This window comes from Phocoena phocoena, chromosome 1, assembly GCF_963924675.1.
Source record: "Phocoena phocoena chromosome 1, mPhoPho1.1, whole genome shotgun sequence".
NCBI classification, from domain to species: Eukaryota; Metazoa; Chordata; class Mammalia; order Artiodactyla; family Phocoenidae; genus Phocoena; species Phocoena phocoena.
Genome location: NC_089219.1, coordinates 185,479,105 through 185,494,609, shown reverse-complemented (window position 1 = coordinate 185,494,609; position 15,505 = coordinate 185,479,105). Strand labels below are relative to the sequence as shown.

The 15,505-nt window shown below is 59.8% G+C and overlaps 1 protein-coding gene across 1 annotated transcript in view; it reads right to left on the bottom strand.

The window, feature by feature from the left end:
• Window positions 1-8,233, bottom strand: part of PKP1 (plakophilin 1) — a 40,411-nt gene extending 32,178 nt beyond the window's left edge. Inside the window, exon 1 of the mRNA XM_065879510.1 lies at window positions 7,892-8,233. Coding sequence (XP_065735582.1) covers window positions 7,892-8,093 — 202 coding nt within the window. The 5' untranslated portion in view covers window positions 8,094-8,233. The remainder of the gene's footprint in view (window positions 1-7,891) is intronic.
• Window positions 8,234-15,505: the final 7,272 nt, after the last annotated feature.

Here is a 15,505-nt window from a genome sequence, read left to right as displayed (position 1 = left end):
CATTTCCTAGACTAGGAACCATGGCCCCATGGCCTGGGCATCCGGAGCAAGGGTGGTCCTACACTCTTACTAAGCGATGGTCCCTGGGGAAAGTCGATCCAGGGAGAGGGGGTTGACCCAGCATCAGGGGAAGGGTCCGGCCGGGATCCCACCTGGCTCAATTCACCCCTCCCCATTGGCTGTGCTCCCTCAGACTCCCAAGCCTTTGGGGGTGAGCGCTGGAGTATCTGAGGTGGGGGGAGAAGACAGAGCAGAGGGGCAGCTTTGGGTTGTGGCAGATGTCCCTGCCTGGTGCCACCTCCTCTGTCCAGAGCCAGGTGACCCCCAACAGCTCACAGGAGGGGCAGTGTCCCTGATTCTCCATGCCCCCCATCACAGAGGATCAACTGGCCACTGGGGCTGCCGGCTGTGGCACAGACCCACTGTCCTGGGCGCCTAGTGGTGCTGGAATTGGTCCTGGCTCCGGCATTTGGGCAAAGCACTTGCCTTCTCTCGGCCTTGGCTTCCTCTTCTACAGACAGAGGGGTTTGGCTTCTCTGGACCTCAAGGTCCCGTGGTTGTGTGATTACGGAGACTTGTGTCTGGGCATTCAGAGAAGCCTGACCTCTCTTCTCTAGAGACAGGGCTCAGCAAGGAAGAAGTTTGGGCATCAAAGGCTACATCACATCACCACCTCCTTTGCTGCCTGCCTCAGGGTCCCCCAGAGGTGCCCCACCCCAGAAAGCCCCAGGCCCAGGCCTGGCTCCAGAACGGACGTCCCTGAGGCTCTGAATTGCTCCAAGCTCCCTGGCAGCTCATGCCTCTTCCTTTCTCCAGAAGCTCTGGAAAAGCTGCCTTTGTCAGGACGAGTCTGGAGGCAATCTCATGGGCGTGGACGCCCAGAACTCGCTCTCACCGAGAAAAGGGGCTGCAGCCGACAGCCAGCATCCCATCCATCTCCCCTCCGTCCAGCCCACTCCTGACATCCCTTCCAGGGCAGGCCAAGGCAGGGTTCACCTGGGCAGGGATTTCTCACCCAAGGGCAAGCGTGGGTCAGCCAGCTGCTTTGGATGAAAAATCTGGGGTGGTGACAGACACAGAGTTATGGGAGAGGCGTCTCCAGGAGGCTCCGTGGAGGGCAGGCTCCCACAGAGCCTCCGCCCTGCTCGGGAGGGAGTCTGTCAGCAGTGATGTCACTCGCCCTCTTGGTCATCAGGTGAAGCATATCCTCCCCGACACCCTGCACCTGCCTGCCTCCCTCTCATTCTCCACTGTGCGACAGGTGGGGAGTTCTCTGCCGTGGAGGCAGATGACCTCTGGAGTACCTTATCATTCCAAGGCCAGTCCCTGTGACCCAGGGGGCACTGTGGTGATGACAGGTGTGGGCTGTAACTCTCACTTCTGGTTGGGCCAAGGCCTCCAGGCCCTTCCAGGCAGCTCCTGAAGGCATCTCCCCAAGATCACCTGCAACTGGGGGTCAAACTGCCTGACTCCCACCATGAGCTGCTTGGCTTGGCCTCCTTGTGAGAATGTAGCTGCCATCACACCAGCCAGCACTGCTTCTCTGGCAGGAGGCAGCTGCCCTTGGGCCGAGGTTTCGAGGGTGGGGAGTCCAGACACCTCACACACTTGCAGTCACACCTTGCAGTGTGCCAGATACCCGAAGGGGTGCAGGCGGGAGGCGAGCCGTTTGTGAGACTGTTACTCCCACAGCAGAAGCGAGCGCTCCCTCTCCTGACCCTGGGGGGTCTGGTTGGGAAGTACCGCCCTCTGAAAGTCAAGTTCAGCAGGAAGAACATGGAGCTTCTCACTGAGAGTGATGGGACGGCTCTGATGACCTGCACTTCTCCACTGGCCCCTTGACCTCACTGGACTGTCACTTCTAGGAACCCTTTCCTGATGACCCCCACCTGGTCCCCGTGCCCCAGGCTGCCTGTCCTCTCAGTGCAGGGTACGGTGAGGTACGGTCCCCCTGCCCAGCTCTGGTGCCTTGAGGCTCAGTGTTCCCATAAGCGCAGCAGGGGACTGGGGTCCTTGCCTCCACTCAACCAGGCCCCCCTCCCACCCAAAGAGGTCCCTGGCGGGTCGGTGAACCGGGGAGAGACTGGAGCCAGAACGCCCAAGGCTATATGCTCAGGGAGGATTCTTGGTCCAGAGGTGGGGAGGGAGGGGGGTCCCAGCACCAGTTTGCCCCACAGTCACCCCACCTCCCGGGAAGCACTGCACCCGCTGTTGTCGCTGGAAGGGCCCATGGGCCTTTCCGTGTGGCCCAACTGTGTGTCTGCCTCGAGGCATCTGCCCTCCCACAGAAGCCCGGGGTCAGAGAGCAGAGGTCTGCCTTACCTGTGGACCAGCATGGCCGGCCGCTCCCTACGCTGCAAGCCTCACTGTGGGTCATTGCTCCGGGTGACAAGCCATCTCAGAAAACCCACCCCGCACACGGCAGCACCCCGGTGCCCCTTCCCTTTGGCCTTGCACGGCGGCCTGACTCTCCCTGTGTCACTGGGCAGCCCTTTGTCAGGACCCCCGGGATTCCTTCCCCACTGGGATGGATGAACCTTCGCAGGTATGACTCATCCTTCCACCCCCAAGCTTTCCATGGGTCACACCCGCCACGCCTGAAACATTCCTGCTCTCCTTCTCAGCCAAGCCTCTCCCTGGAGCCCAAAGCCTGCACAAAACCAGCTCCTCCTGGAGAAGAACCACCTCCCACCCCGGCGCCCCAACTCTCCCTCGGAGCCGTGTCAGCACTCGGTCTACCTGCTCGACACAGTCTGTGCTGTACATTCTCTGTGTGTGTCTGCTGGGGGCGTTCTCCACCCACCCCGACCCAGGACCAGACTCACCTGGAGAAGGCCCTCGGGACACTGGCCAGCCTGGCCAAAGGGCTGCCCCAGGGGCAGAGGTTGCCCGAAACGCCTCTCCTCCACCCCAGTCTCCCCACACCCCCGTCCCTGCCCCTGCTAGCCACAGGCCCTCCCAGAGAGGGAACCTGCGTCTCACAAGGCTCCTGCCTCTTCTAGCTGCTTCTGCACTTACATCTGTTCCTTAGCACAAAAAGCTTCAGAAAGGAAGCCCACTGTCTCTCGGCCTCAGAAACGCCTTTACTTCACCCCCTAAATCCGTCCCATCCAGGGTGCCCAGCAGGGTGAGGCCCACAGCAAGAGGAATTTAAATTAGACAATAAGGAGAACTGTCGGAAGAGGGCACGGAGATGTCTGGGACCCCAGACTGTCCCGCAGCCCAGCTCCTGCCCCTCGAACATCGCAGGGGATGTTCTGCCCTCCACCCAGGCCAGCGGGGTGCTCGTGGACACGCCGCCCTGTCCTGGACGGGAGGAGTTCAGCTCCACCCCACCCGACACGCTGGCGCAGTCGTTGCCCTTTCCTGGGCACGCGTACAGAACGGAAACACCAAAGCACACCGGGGTGTGTCCAAACCCAGCTCTGCTGGTAACCTGCTTCTCCTCCTCCCGACCTGTGTGTGGCCATCACTAAGCCTACGTGCTGGACTGAGGGCAGAAGCGTGCTGGGGCCTGGGCTCAGCCCCCCGAGGGGGTCCAGGGTAAAGCATCGTCACCAGCAACTACCACACTAGATGCCCGTCCCTGTGTGTGTGTGTAGAGGTGTGTGCCTGTGACGGGGGTGGTGCCCACAGGGAGTCTCTGTGTGAGGCCAGAACGAGGATTCTTGAACTTTGCTGCATATCAGAACCGCCTGGGAGCCTTTAAAAGTCCACACGCCCGCGCTGTCCCCATACTAACTGAACCGGAACCTCTGGGGGCCGGAAATTCCCAGACTCTTCCGACGTGTAACCATGCTCAAGGACAGTGCTTTGGAGGATGGTTTTTGGGGATCTGATGCTTCCTGGAAGGAAACCGTGAGGGCCGTGTCTTGAGGGGAGGAGCTTTTTTTGCAGCTGCGGACGGTCTGGGGAAACCGTCTGCAGAAGCAGTGAGTTATCCATCTATTTCCAGGGAAACATCTGGAGATGATCTCACCCCGCCTCTTACAGTTGCACAGACCCAGAGAGGGGCAGCCACTTGCCCGAGATCACACAGCAGCTGGCAACAGATCAGAGAGAACTCAAGCCTCCTGACACCAGCGGGACTCCTGCCGCTGCACAAGCGCCGCGAGGCGGGCCGCGTGTGAATGCGCGTGTGCGTGAGGACACGTGTGTGTGCACAGCGGTGGGTCTACGTGTGCATACATGCGTGCCTGTGTGGCGTGTGCCTACAAAGAGCCTCACAGGAGGCTACCTTCCATGGAAAACAGTCCTCCATTTTGTTTTGTTCAAACATCACAGAACTTCTACGGGTCATACCCTATCGCAGAAGTAGCTCCCAGAGTTTTAAACCTAGAACAAATGGCTTATTGATATTTACAATTCCGTGTGTGGGGAGAGGAATTTCTTTTGTTTTGTTTATTTGTTTTCTAATCTCTGTCAATGAGTTTAGCAAAGGAGCAGGATGTGGTGGGGGAACACCCTGGAATACTCGGCATTTTTGCAGGAGTTGTAACAGGCCGGTGGAAATTCTGGCTAAGCCCTCAGCTCCTAGAGGAGGCATTGTGAAGAAATGAGAACTGGTCTGCTTGAAGTTTAACTAAGATGTTTCCCTGCTGGGGCAGGCCTAAGCACAGACACGTACCTCCTCCCGTCTCAGTTTTGGTCCTGAGAAAATAACCCCAGCCTGTGGTCAGGGCAGGACACCTTCCAGGAGAGTAGAGACAGCAGAACCTCCCAGGGTGGAGGGTCACGCCGAGACACAGCCCCCCATGAATCCAGGGAGCCGGCCAGCGGGGCCCTAAGACAGGGTCTTGGCTCCCCTGGGCACAAGTCTGCCCCCAGGAGGGCCCCGGGGAGCAGGACACCTGTCCAGCGCACCCCACCCCCACCTCTGACCATCACAGGTGGGAAATGGTGCTTCTGAGAAGAATGGAGACAGAACCTTCGGGCCCAAGGCTGACGATGGCTCCCGGGGCAGTGGGCAGAGCGCGTGGGTTAAGACTCCCTGGAGTGATGTGTGGAAGGCAGACGGTTCCACCGAGCTGTGTGTGTGTGAGTGTGTGCGTATGTGTGTGTGCGCGCGCGTGTGTGTCTGTGTGCATGTATATGTGAGGGTGAGTGTGTGTGCGTGTGTGTGTGTGTGTGTGGCAGCAGCGGCTTCGGACTTGGATCAGAGGAGATTTGGGTTCAGCTTTAGGAAGAGATTCCAAGCGGAGCATTAAGGGCATGAAAATGGCAGTTGTCTCCGCTTGGGCCAGACGACAGCGCACCAGTCCCTCACCCCACGGCCCACCCCGCAGCGGCTCCCCGCCCGCCGCAAGGAGGTCATGTTTCCCAGCCCTGATCTCCGGCTGGGCAGCCACGTCCCCGGGCTCCTCCCGCTGCCCCACGGGGACCCTCGGGAAGCGTGGGCAGCAATGCTCAGGGGCCCCATTCAGGAGAAGATGGGTGGGCGGGTCCTGAGCAGCCTCCTCCTGCGGGTCTCCAGGCCCCAGAGAACCCCTCCCTGTCCGGGGACTGCCTGACAGGGTGGGCCATGCGTCTGGGCCCGTGTTTTGGGGAGGGCACGGCAGAGACTGGCGTTCATGCCAGGCTTCTCCCACGCGGTCCCACACCCAGCCCTCGGCGGCTCAAGGCCCCTCCCTGACAGGATGGAAGGCAGCCCTACGGGCTGGCTCCGAACAAAAGACACTCCTACTGCCAGGATCTTGGGTGGCTGACCCCTGACTGTCCTACAGGGCTACAGGGAGAGGCAGCTCCTCTGCGGTCAGTGGGGGCGCACCTGGCCTTCTTCAGGGCGGGGGCCCAGGAGAATCAAAGACCCCAGAGAAACCTGCTCTTCTCTCTTGGGCAACTGAAAGAGAATTCGAGTCTGTGCAGGGGGCGAGGGGGATGACCTGGGGTGTGGTCCTTTCACAGCCGCCAATCACCCCTCCGGGGACCAGAGCAGACACATGGAGTGAAACCAACAGGACAGAGAAGGACCAAAGCAGGGAGAGGCAGTCACAGAACAAACGGGGGACGCCTGGGCGGCGCTGGCGAAGAGACAAAGCCGGATAAACCAGAAACACCAGCTGCAGGTGGCCTGACGGCCTCTCCCAGCTACAGTGCCGCTGGGGAAACTGGTCAGAGCCAGGGGTAGAGGGGACATGCCTCCAGGGTCAGCCCTCAGAGAGGGACGCACTAGCCATCAGAGTCCGCCCCTGCCTGCTGACGCCCCCGGAGGACCTTGGGATGGAGAAGTGGAGAGAAGAGGGATGGATGTGTCACCCACAAAGAGAGAGGCCAGGGGCACAGTGCCCAGCCAGCGCCCCATGGGGGAATCAGAGGGGGTGTCTGGGTCACCGGGGCTGGTCTGAGACTTTTCTGGAGCTGTGAGCCTCAAGCTCAGGCCAGGGACAGAGCGGGAGTGGGGTGGGGACAGGTGAGTCTGCAGCAAGGGAGAGAGGAGGTTGGCTTGAGCTGTGACTGGGCTGTGGCCAGGAAGGGCACTTTGTTTCCCAAACCTACTTCCAAATAAGGCTGGAAGCAGCTACCAAGGCACCAAACAAAAGGGAAGGGGGCAAGCGCTCTGGAGGCTGTGATCTTGAGTGGGGGTCTGGAAGGAGAGGAGTAGGGGGCCCAGGCCAGGGTAAGGGGCACAGCCGCACAGACCTTTGGGTTTGGGGTGCAGGGGAGTCCTCCGCCAGCCACTTTCTCCCCCTCAGCTCTACACGGGGGCCACTTGGGCGGGGGCACAGAGGTTGAAATCGTGAGCTGGTGTGTGTGTGTGTGTGTGTGTGTGTGTGCGCGCGTACGCACGCGTGTGTGGGAGAATCGGTGAGGATTTCATCCCCTTTGTCCCCACCTCTTTACTACCCTCATTCTCCCCGCTCTCTCATGAACACCTGACTTGATCAATATATCTTTTTTTCAATAAATAAATCTTGGATGACCTGTACTGGTTTGCAGTCTGCAGCGTCTTTATTAGCATTTAAATAAATAAATAGAAGGTGCCCTGATCTGTGTGTAATTCTCACTGGGAATTGTTTGTATGAAAGCGTTTGGTCTAAAAATCCTCCGCAAAGGGCCCTGTCAGGTATCATACCTTCCTCCTTGCGTTTCAGGGGTCCTACCCCTTTCTCCTGGCCGCCCTCAGGTGGGGGAGCTTACCGTGGAAGGGGGAGAGGGCTGGCCAGGCCGGCACCTAGATGGACAAGTGCCCACCACGAGGGCCCAGCGAGGCGGGGGGTCGAGGGCGGGGGATTCCCAATCTTGGCCACAGAATTCCCTAGTTGCCCCTAAGACACTTGTTTCTAGGCAAGCTGAGTGGGTCAGGGCGAATCCCGTGGGAAAGTGGGTTTCTCTCAGCCACGGGAAAGAGGGCATCCTGGTCCCCTTCCCGGCCTCAGTTCCCAGGGTCCGCACTGGCCCGGGGCGACATTGGAACCACACATGCCTCTTCCAGGTGCGAGGCTCCCGCTACCACGCCGCGCAGTCACAAGGGCTTGTCTGCTCCCTGCGCCACCTCCCCAGCCGCCCGCCCCTCCCGGGCCTCCACTCGGGTCTCCGTGACTCCCTGCCCGTCGGGCAGCCACGCACCGCCCTCCCTCCGGACCCCCCCAGCCACCGAGATCCCGCAGCTAAGTCCGGGCAAGATGGGGCGGGGTGAGGGAGGCGCACGACCCCGGGCGACCGGGTAAGACAGGACGCGGAGACAGTTCCCCGGAGCAGGCCGGGGAAGAGAGAGCCCTGGGCCCCGAGAACGGCCCTGACTGCGTCTCCCACCGCGTCTCCACCCGCCAACACCGTGAGCGCGCCGCCGAGCGGCGGCTGCACAGTAGACCCGGCGGCGGAGGGGAGCGCTGCTGGGGTCTGCGCGCGCCCCGCGCCCCGCCGCCCGGCCACGCGCGCATCCGGCCTTTACCTCGGTTGGAGTGGCTCGGGGTGGACGACTGGGAAGTCTTGGGCTTCTGCCGCTTGACGGTCATCATCACCTGCTCCTGCACGCGCTGCTGGCCCGACGTGCCGGTCTTTATCCTCAGGTCCGACGGCAGGGCCAGCGTCGAGTTGTCCTGGTCCTGGAAGCATTCGTAGGCCAGGGCGGTCTTGAGCGGCGAGTGGTTCATGGCGGCGCGGGGCGCGGGCCCGGAAAGCGAGCGGCAAGGTGCGAGGTGCGGGGCGCGCGACGTGCGGGACGGCAGCGGGGTCTTCTCGTGCTCAGAGGCTCCCTGTGCCCCTAGAGCGACGGCCACGCGCGTGACGGCTGCCGGCTGCTGCTCCCGGTACTTCCACCCGGCTTGTCCTGGCCCAGGCACTGACGGGCCCGCCCTTCGCCGCGCTGGATATACCGCCCCGCCCGGCGCCGCCCCCTCCCCGCCGCGGCCGCTCCAGCGGAGCCCCGGGCGCTGAGCTGCGGGCCGGGCGCTCTGGGGGCGGGGCTTCAAGTCCCGAGCCTGGACCGTGCTCTCTCTTCCTCTGTCCCCCTTCCCTCTCCCCGCGACCTGCCGAGGGGAGGCCTCCGCCGGGGAGCCGCCCTCTGTCCCGGCGGTCCTGCGCGCTCAGGGATAGAGTGCGTGCTCAGCTCGGGACTGAGGGAGACTTCTCTCTAGGAAAAAGGAGTCTTTCTCGACTGGGCCCCCTGCACAGCCAGATGCCCATCTGCCTCCGTGCAGAGGTCACTGCGGAGACCGGCCCTGTGGATGGGGGCTCCCAGGTTGACGGCAAGGAGCGCAGCCCGGTCCGAAGGCTCTCTGCTCCAAGACAGCTTCCAACCTGCAGGGAGGGGGTGAGGGCCTGAAGCCCACAGCAGGATGAGACTTGAGATGCAAAACCACAAAGTAGTACCCACCCCCCAGGGCATGGGCATGCCAGGGGAAACACCAGGTGAACAGTGGGTGTCTCTGAAACTCCAGACTTAGCCCCTAAAATGGGTGCCCGGTACATCTTCGGGACTCAATAAAAAATATGTTTTAACGGATGAGTAAATGAAGACTAGCTAATTTAAGGTAGATTAAGTCTGATTTGAATCCTACCCAGATCCTTACTGAAAAACCGTAAGGTAGCCTACCCCTTAAAACTACCCGGCTGTGGACTTATCATCCTAGGACGTTGTGTGCATTCTCCCATACTCCCTGGGGCGTGTGTAGTGATGTTTCATTCTTGTAGCATTGTCCTCAGGCCCCGAGGTAGCCGGCGCCAGGGAATCTGGTGTGTAACAGGAACTGAATATTTTAAACCTATGTTGATGGAAATCTTTCTAAGGGCAGCACACCCCTGCCTCTCCCCCTTTGGCAAAAGACCCTGAGCACATTTACGCACTTCTTGACAACTCAGGGTTCCCATGCTGGACATCCAGTGCTGAACGGACAGTGCAGTCCTGTCAGTTTCTTTGTGTTCCGGGCTCCTCCAGCCATCACCTCTGCTGTCCTTTGTAGTTGGCACTCACAGCTCACACCCTTCACTTTCAGCCGGCCCTTCTGCTCTGCAGAGGAAGGGACCCTCGGAACCTATGCTCGTCGGGAGTTCTGTGAGGTAGACTTGAGAAGCCCAGGGATGGTCTCAGGGACCATATGATGGTCACTCGCTTGCTTCCTCAGACGTGGGTGTTATATGCGGGAGCCCAGCTGTTCTCCGTAATGCATTCCTGGGAGCCACGTGCAGAGAAGAAAATCGTAAAGCACATCGTGGATTCAATAGAAATAGTTTTATAATTGAGGGTTATGTCCCTAAGAACTTAGAGTCAAATAAACCGGAGATGTGACCAACGGTATGTCGTGGATACCAAAGCTCAACCCCTGTAGACCTTGATTATCACTTCAGATTGTGAGATTCTGCTTTGAGCCATAGTCTGCCAGGGCTGGACCGAGCCTTGGACATCACCCAGCCCAGCCTCTGCGGTTTTCTGACTCGAAGAGGAGGTAGCTTGCCCGTGGTCACCAGTTAATACGTGGCAAAGCCTACATTTCAGTCGGGCCTGGTGTCTCCAGGGCCAGTGTGCTCCCCTCCACGCTATCTGGCCTCCGTTATAAAAGTCCTACAAAATGGGCCTTAAAGTACAGCGCACACCGATGACAGAAGGGGCCCAACATCTTATAAAGTATACACGACAGCACATAAAAACACAAGTCCATTGTATCATGCATTTGGCGCGCATCTACAACCTAATATGCTGGCCATAATAAATGTTCATTTCATCTTTAAATGATGATAATTTTGCCACCTTTAGGATGTAGAAGGGCCCTGAGGGAGGTGACGGGAGTAGCCCATACTGCTATAATAGGCCATACTTAGCCCCTGGGGGTTGAAACGGATTATCTTTAAAATGGTTTCCAGATATGAAGTTTTTCTAGATGCTTCTCTATTATTTTGATATTAACGTTTTGATCTATGGACAGCCACAGCAAGTATTTGCTGTGCTCCTACAAATCAGGCACAGTCTGGGCCCTTTACCTAGACCATCTCATCTGAATGCAATCATCCTATGGGTTGGGTACCAGCAGCCACATCTTCCTTTTTCGGGTGAGGAAACAGGCTCACCATGGTCACAAGGCTGGTAAGTGGCAGAGGCAGGGCCGAGCACAGGCAGCCTGGATCCAGCACCTGGGCACTCGGTGACGGGGCCTGGCTACCTCCTTGAGATTCCCCTGTGACGAGCAGTGGCTAAAAGCCTTCCATGGGCCAACCTTTTAACAGCATCTGTTTCCATCACAAGGCACGAAAGCCAGGCCACCTGGGATCCAGTTCCAGCGGTATCCCTAACTCGATTCATGGTGCTGGATAGGTGCCCTCCTCCATCCTCCCCACCAAATCTGTAAAGCAAGGAGGTAGATTTGATAGCTCCCCAAGTCCACCGTAGCCCAAACACTCTATAATTCAGCTGTCAGTTATGGGGGTTTTTAGAGCAGGAGAATCTTGACTCAGGTCTTCTGGACTTTGCCTCTCCTACCCCAACGACAAGGTGAAACAAAGTCTGGATGTGGACGTGGATGGAGGGAGCGCCGGCACCACCGGTCCGTCCACTCTGCAGACACTATTTTATCTCCCAGTAACCCCCCAGGAGGTATTGTTCTGCAGATGAGAAAACACACTCAGAAACAGGAAGTCAGTGGTGCAGCCGGGATCTGAACCAAGTCTGACCCCCGACCTGGGAGAAAGAAAGGAAGGTGACTCAAGCCACAGGTCTGGGGCCACAGGGAGCTTTGTTCTGGCTGGGAAGATTGGTCTGGGCCACAGCTTTTCCTGTCACCTCTCTCTCCTGCCTGCCCAAGCCCCGCCCCTTACGGGCCCTGCCCCTGGAACAGGCCAGAGGAGAGGGTCACGGTCCCCAAGTGAGGAACAGAGGTCACAGAGGCCCCGGAAACGAGCGCGCTCTGAACGGCATGCCTTTAGATGGTGAAAACACCCGAGTGGGTGCGGGTGGATTTGAGTTTAGAGGGTGTGGGGTGGTCTAGGGAAGGCGTCTTGGAAGAAGTTAATTTTGACTGGATTCGGAAACAAGATGAGTCAATCTCATCCTCAGAGACATTGGGATGATGGGTGTGGATGGGGGTCTTGGCCTCCGCTGCCTGCCCTGCAGACTGCCTGGGACCCAGATTCCGCTCTCAACACTCAGGGCTCTCCGAGAGGCGGAATATAGATTCACTCATCCAATGAGTACTTCGTGAGGCCCTCCCACGAGGCAGGGCCCGTGCCAGGACATGAGGCCGAAAGAGACGAAGTTCCTGTCTTTATCCAGCTCACCTCCTAGAGGTGAGGGAGGCACAGCTGGGCCAGGTAGGAACACTGGCTCGGGTGGAGGCTGAGACGATGCCTCTGGAGCTCCTGCTGCTTCTAAGGGTTGAAGCTACTCCTTGCTGTTTCCAGCCCCTCAGGTGAGGGGACCACCTCTACCTGAACCCCAAACGGAGCTGGAAGCGGTAGCTTCCTGGGTGGACCCCTTGCGAAGCCCAGTCCTTCCTCCCCTGCCCCCTCCCTGTCCCGGGTAGCTCTGGGCTTTCCGGCTGCCTGGTCTCTTCCAGCTGAGTCCCCGGTCAGCTAGTGGGATCCCCGGTGGCAGCCCAAGTCAGGAGCTGTAGAGCCTTCCCTGGGGGACCCCGCTGCCCCTCGCCCACCTCTCACTAGCCTCCCTTCTCATTTTGTTTCCTGCCAGCCCTGCCTGACTCGTCCGGCGCCGATGCCTCCCCTGCGCCTTTGCACATACGTTCCTCTGCGTGCGGCTCACTCAGGCTGTCTCGTAAGTCTGTCCCGAGTGCTAAACGGCTACGCGGCAGGCCAGTCCCCACGGACAAAACTGTGATGGATGGCCGGGTCCGCTCTCGCTCACCCTCTGAGCGGTGGTCAGGGAGGGGTCAGAGAGGGGCGCACAGGCCACCCATCTCAGCAGTGGGGGAAGGTGCCACAGGCAGAGGGAACCACGGGGTAAAGGCCATGAGCCTGGCACGTCCTCGGGGCCCACAGACCAGCGCGGCCTCGGCGCGGGGAGGAGAAGGTGCGCACAGGTGGACACAGGCGGGCAGGGTGCGCTGTCCTGCGCAGCTCTGGGTGATGACGGCAATGTTCCGTGTCTGTGCGGATCGAACCAGTTACAGCTAAATGAAGTGTGGCGGGGGGCGGGATAAACTAGGAGTGTGGGATTAGCAGATACAAACCACTATACATAAAATAGATGAACGATGAGGACCTACCGTCTAGCGCAGGGAACTCAGTATCTTGTGATAACCTATGAGGAGAAACAAACTGAAAAAGAATATATATATGTCTAACTGAATCACTTTGCTGGGTACCTGAAACACATTATAAATTAACTATACTTCAATTAAAACTTCTTTAAAATAAATTTTAAAATGTCAGCTCCTCAGACACACCAGCCACATTCCAGATGCTTCCATGTGCGAATACAGAGGCCACCAGCACAGAATCGTGCCAGACCCTCTAGACCTCTGTCCGGGGTTTGAATCTTATTCTAAGAGGATTGAGAGGCCCGAAACGAGGGGGACGAGACCCTCCAGCCCTGCCTCCTGCCACCCGTCAGCTCATCAACCCGGTTTATCCCTGCCGAGGAATTCCCAGACATTGAATGAATTCAGTGCCCTCTCCTGGGACACTTTGTAGCAGGTGCTGTACCCGTGTTACAGTCCCCGTCACCTTCTTAGCCTGAGGCAGGGGCTGTGTGCTGCTCTTTTCTCCTTCCCCACCGTCCACACCGCTGGTACACACCGGGCGCTCAGTAAATGCTTACTGGGTCCAGCCGAGTCCACCCCCTTGCTCCAGAGCCAGGTCTCTGGGATAATGGACGCTGAGTGCAGCCTGGTCGAGCCTTTGCCTTTCTAAACACTGATTTCTCTCACGACCTTTGTCTCACCACCTGCTGTCAGGGATACCCCGGGGGCTGCACCCGAGGCCCCAGCCCATCCTCCCACGCCTCCAGGGAGCACAAGGGGCCCGCCTGCCCTCGCACTTCCTGAGGGAGACCCGCATCAGGAAGTCAGAATTCCCTCCCTGCCTGCCCTGGCCTGGTCATCCTGGGAGAAACCAATCTGGGAAGTCATCTTCCCAAGGACCTGAATTAATGGACTTTGTGCTGACCCCTCGCAGAATCCTGGACCCTCGCCGCCCTCAGGGGAACAGGGTAGGAATGGACAGACCCTGGACCTGACTCCTGGGGTTAACTCACGCCACCCTAGGTGTGGGTGCCCGCAGCCCTGTCGCCCAGGGTCATTTTCCCCGGAGGGTCCAGAGGGGCCGCAGAGAGGCTCCCGGCCCCCCCTGGGGGTATGGAGAACAGAGGGGTGGGAACCGCAGGGGCCACGCCCCAAGCCCTTCGCAAGGACCTTGATTAGACGATGAGAGCGCGTGACCGGGCCCCCCATGCCCGAGGCTGGGACAAGAGGGGCGCCTGTGCCCGTTCGTCCGCCCCTGCTGTGCCCAGCCCAGATGAGGGGGCAGGGCCGGCAGTGGAGGGAGAACAAGCAGAAGACTGGGTGCCGAGGCCTGGAGAGCAGGGGGAGCCTGGGTGAGTCCTAGGCGGCTGGGCCGGGGGGGCCAAGGGGCAAGGCCAGGGTGTGTGCTCCATCTCCCAGAGCTCAGAGCCTTTCAGAGCTGCAGTTCTGGTCTCCCTGGGTGCGGTGGGTGGGGCGGCAGCCCGGGAGGCTGGGAAGGTGATGAATAACCCAGCTGTGGTCCAGCCCGGCCCAACTGGCTGCTGTCAGCACTAGATCTGCTTGGGCCCCGCGCCTCTGCCAACCCAAAATTCCAGTTCTGTGCTCCCCACGCCGGCAAACCCAGCACCTGCCTTTCCAGCTGCCCTGCCCCCTGGCCAGCAGTGACGTTTTGCAAACCTGCGATAGGACTTGGGCTCGGGCGGAGCCCCAGCCTCAGGATTGGGGGGCGGGGGCGGGGAGGCACATGGCTGTGCAGGACCGGAAGCCACCGGAGCGCAGACTCCAGGGCCTTCCCAGGAGGCAGCTGGGAAACAAGAACAGGGGCTTTGGGGGCCACTGCTAGCTGTGTGGCCTTGAACAAGCCACTTGACCTCTCTGTGCCTCAGTTTCCTCCTTTGTAACATGAGGTTAGTCACACCTACCTCACAGGCTTCTTGTGACCATAAATATGTATAAAATATTTATCAAACGTCTAGCCTGGTGCCTGGTATACTGCAGGAACTTAATAATAATCAGAGCGTCCTTCCCTCCCCCCCACACCTCCTGTCTACCTGCGCTCCCCTCCAGACCCTCCCTCCCCTGGTTCTGCTCCCCCTCCACCCGCCCCGCCCCGCCCCGCCTCTCCTCTAGCAGTCGTGACTCCGACCTTGGGGACCTCAGAACATCAGAGGTCAAGGGGGTCTCAGAGACCATCTGGTCAACCCCTCGCTTCGTCGGAAGAGGCCCCTGAGAGCAGAGGGGCCTGGTGATCCCGCCTCACAAAGGCCTCCCACACCCTGGGGGGCCAAGTCGCTGCTCCCTTTGGGGGACAGTGGGGCTGGGTGACAAGCCTGAGGGGAGTCTGAGAGCGGGTTCCTGTGCTGGGAGAATCGTGGCATTTGTGAGGTGGAGCCGCAGCCCCAGACCTGCTGTGGGAGGTGCAGGGCTGGCAGGCCTGGCATGTGAGCAGCCCCCCCGCCCCCCGTGGGCCCTGCACTGCCCTGGGTCTCACAGTCACCAACCCCAGCCGCAGCCCTCACCGCCTCCTGATAATTGGATGCGTCATCCGCTGGCGCCCGCAGATAGGCAGCCACACCCAGGGCAGCTGGCACCCTGGCAGTGTTTCCCTTCTCAGCTGCTGGGCTGCAGCCGGCCGGGCCACGGATGGGCGCCTGTGGGAGCCCGGATGCTCGGGCCTGGGGCTGGACTGAGGTCCTGCCGGGAGGCAGAGCCCGGTCTGCGCCGCCCCTCGTCTCGGCCTGGACTGCCCGTCCGGGTGCCTTTTTATCAGGAGCCCCAGTAACAAGCAGGCTGGCGCCTCGGCGTCTGTGCTCAGTGGGGCCCCGGGCTACAGGCTGCTCCCAAAGGGTCTGTCATCTCCCACTGACCCGGCCTGAGCT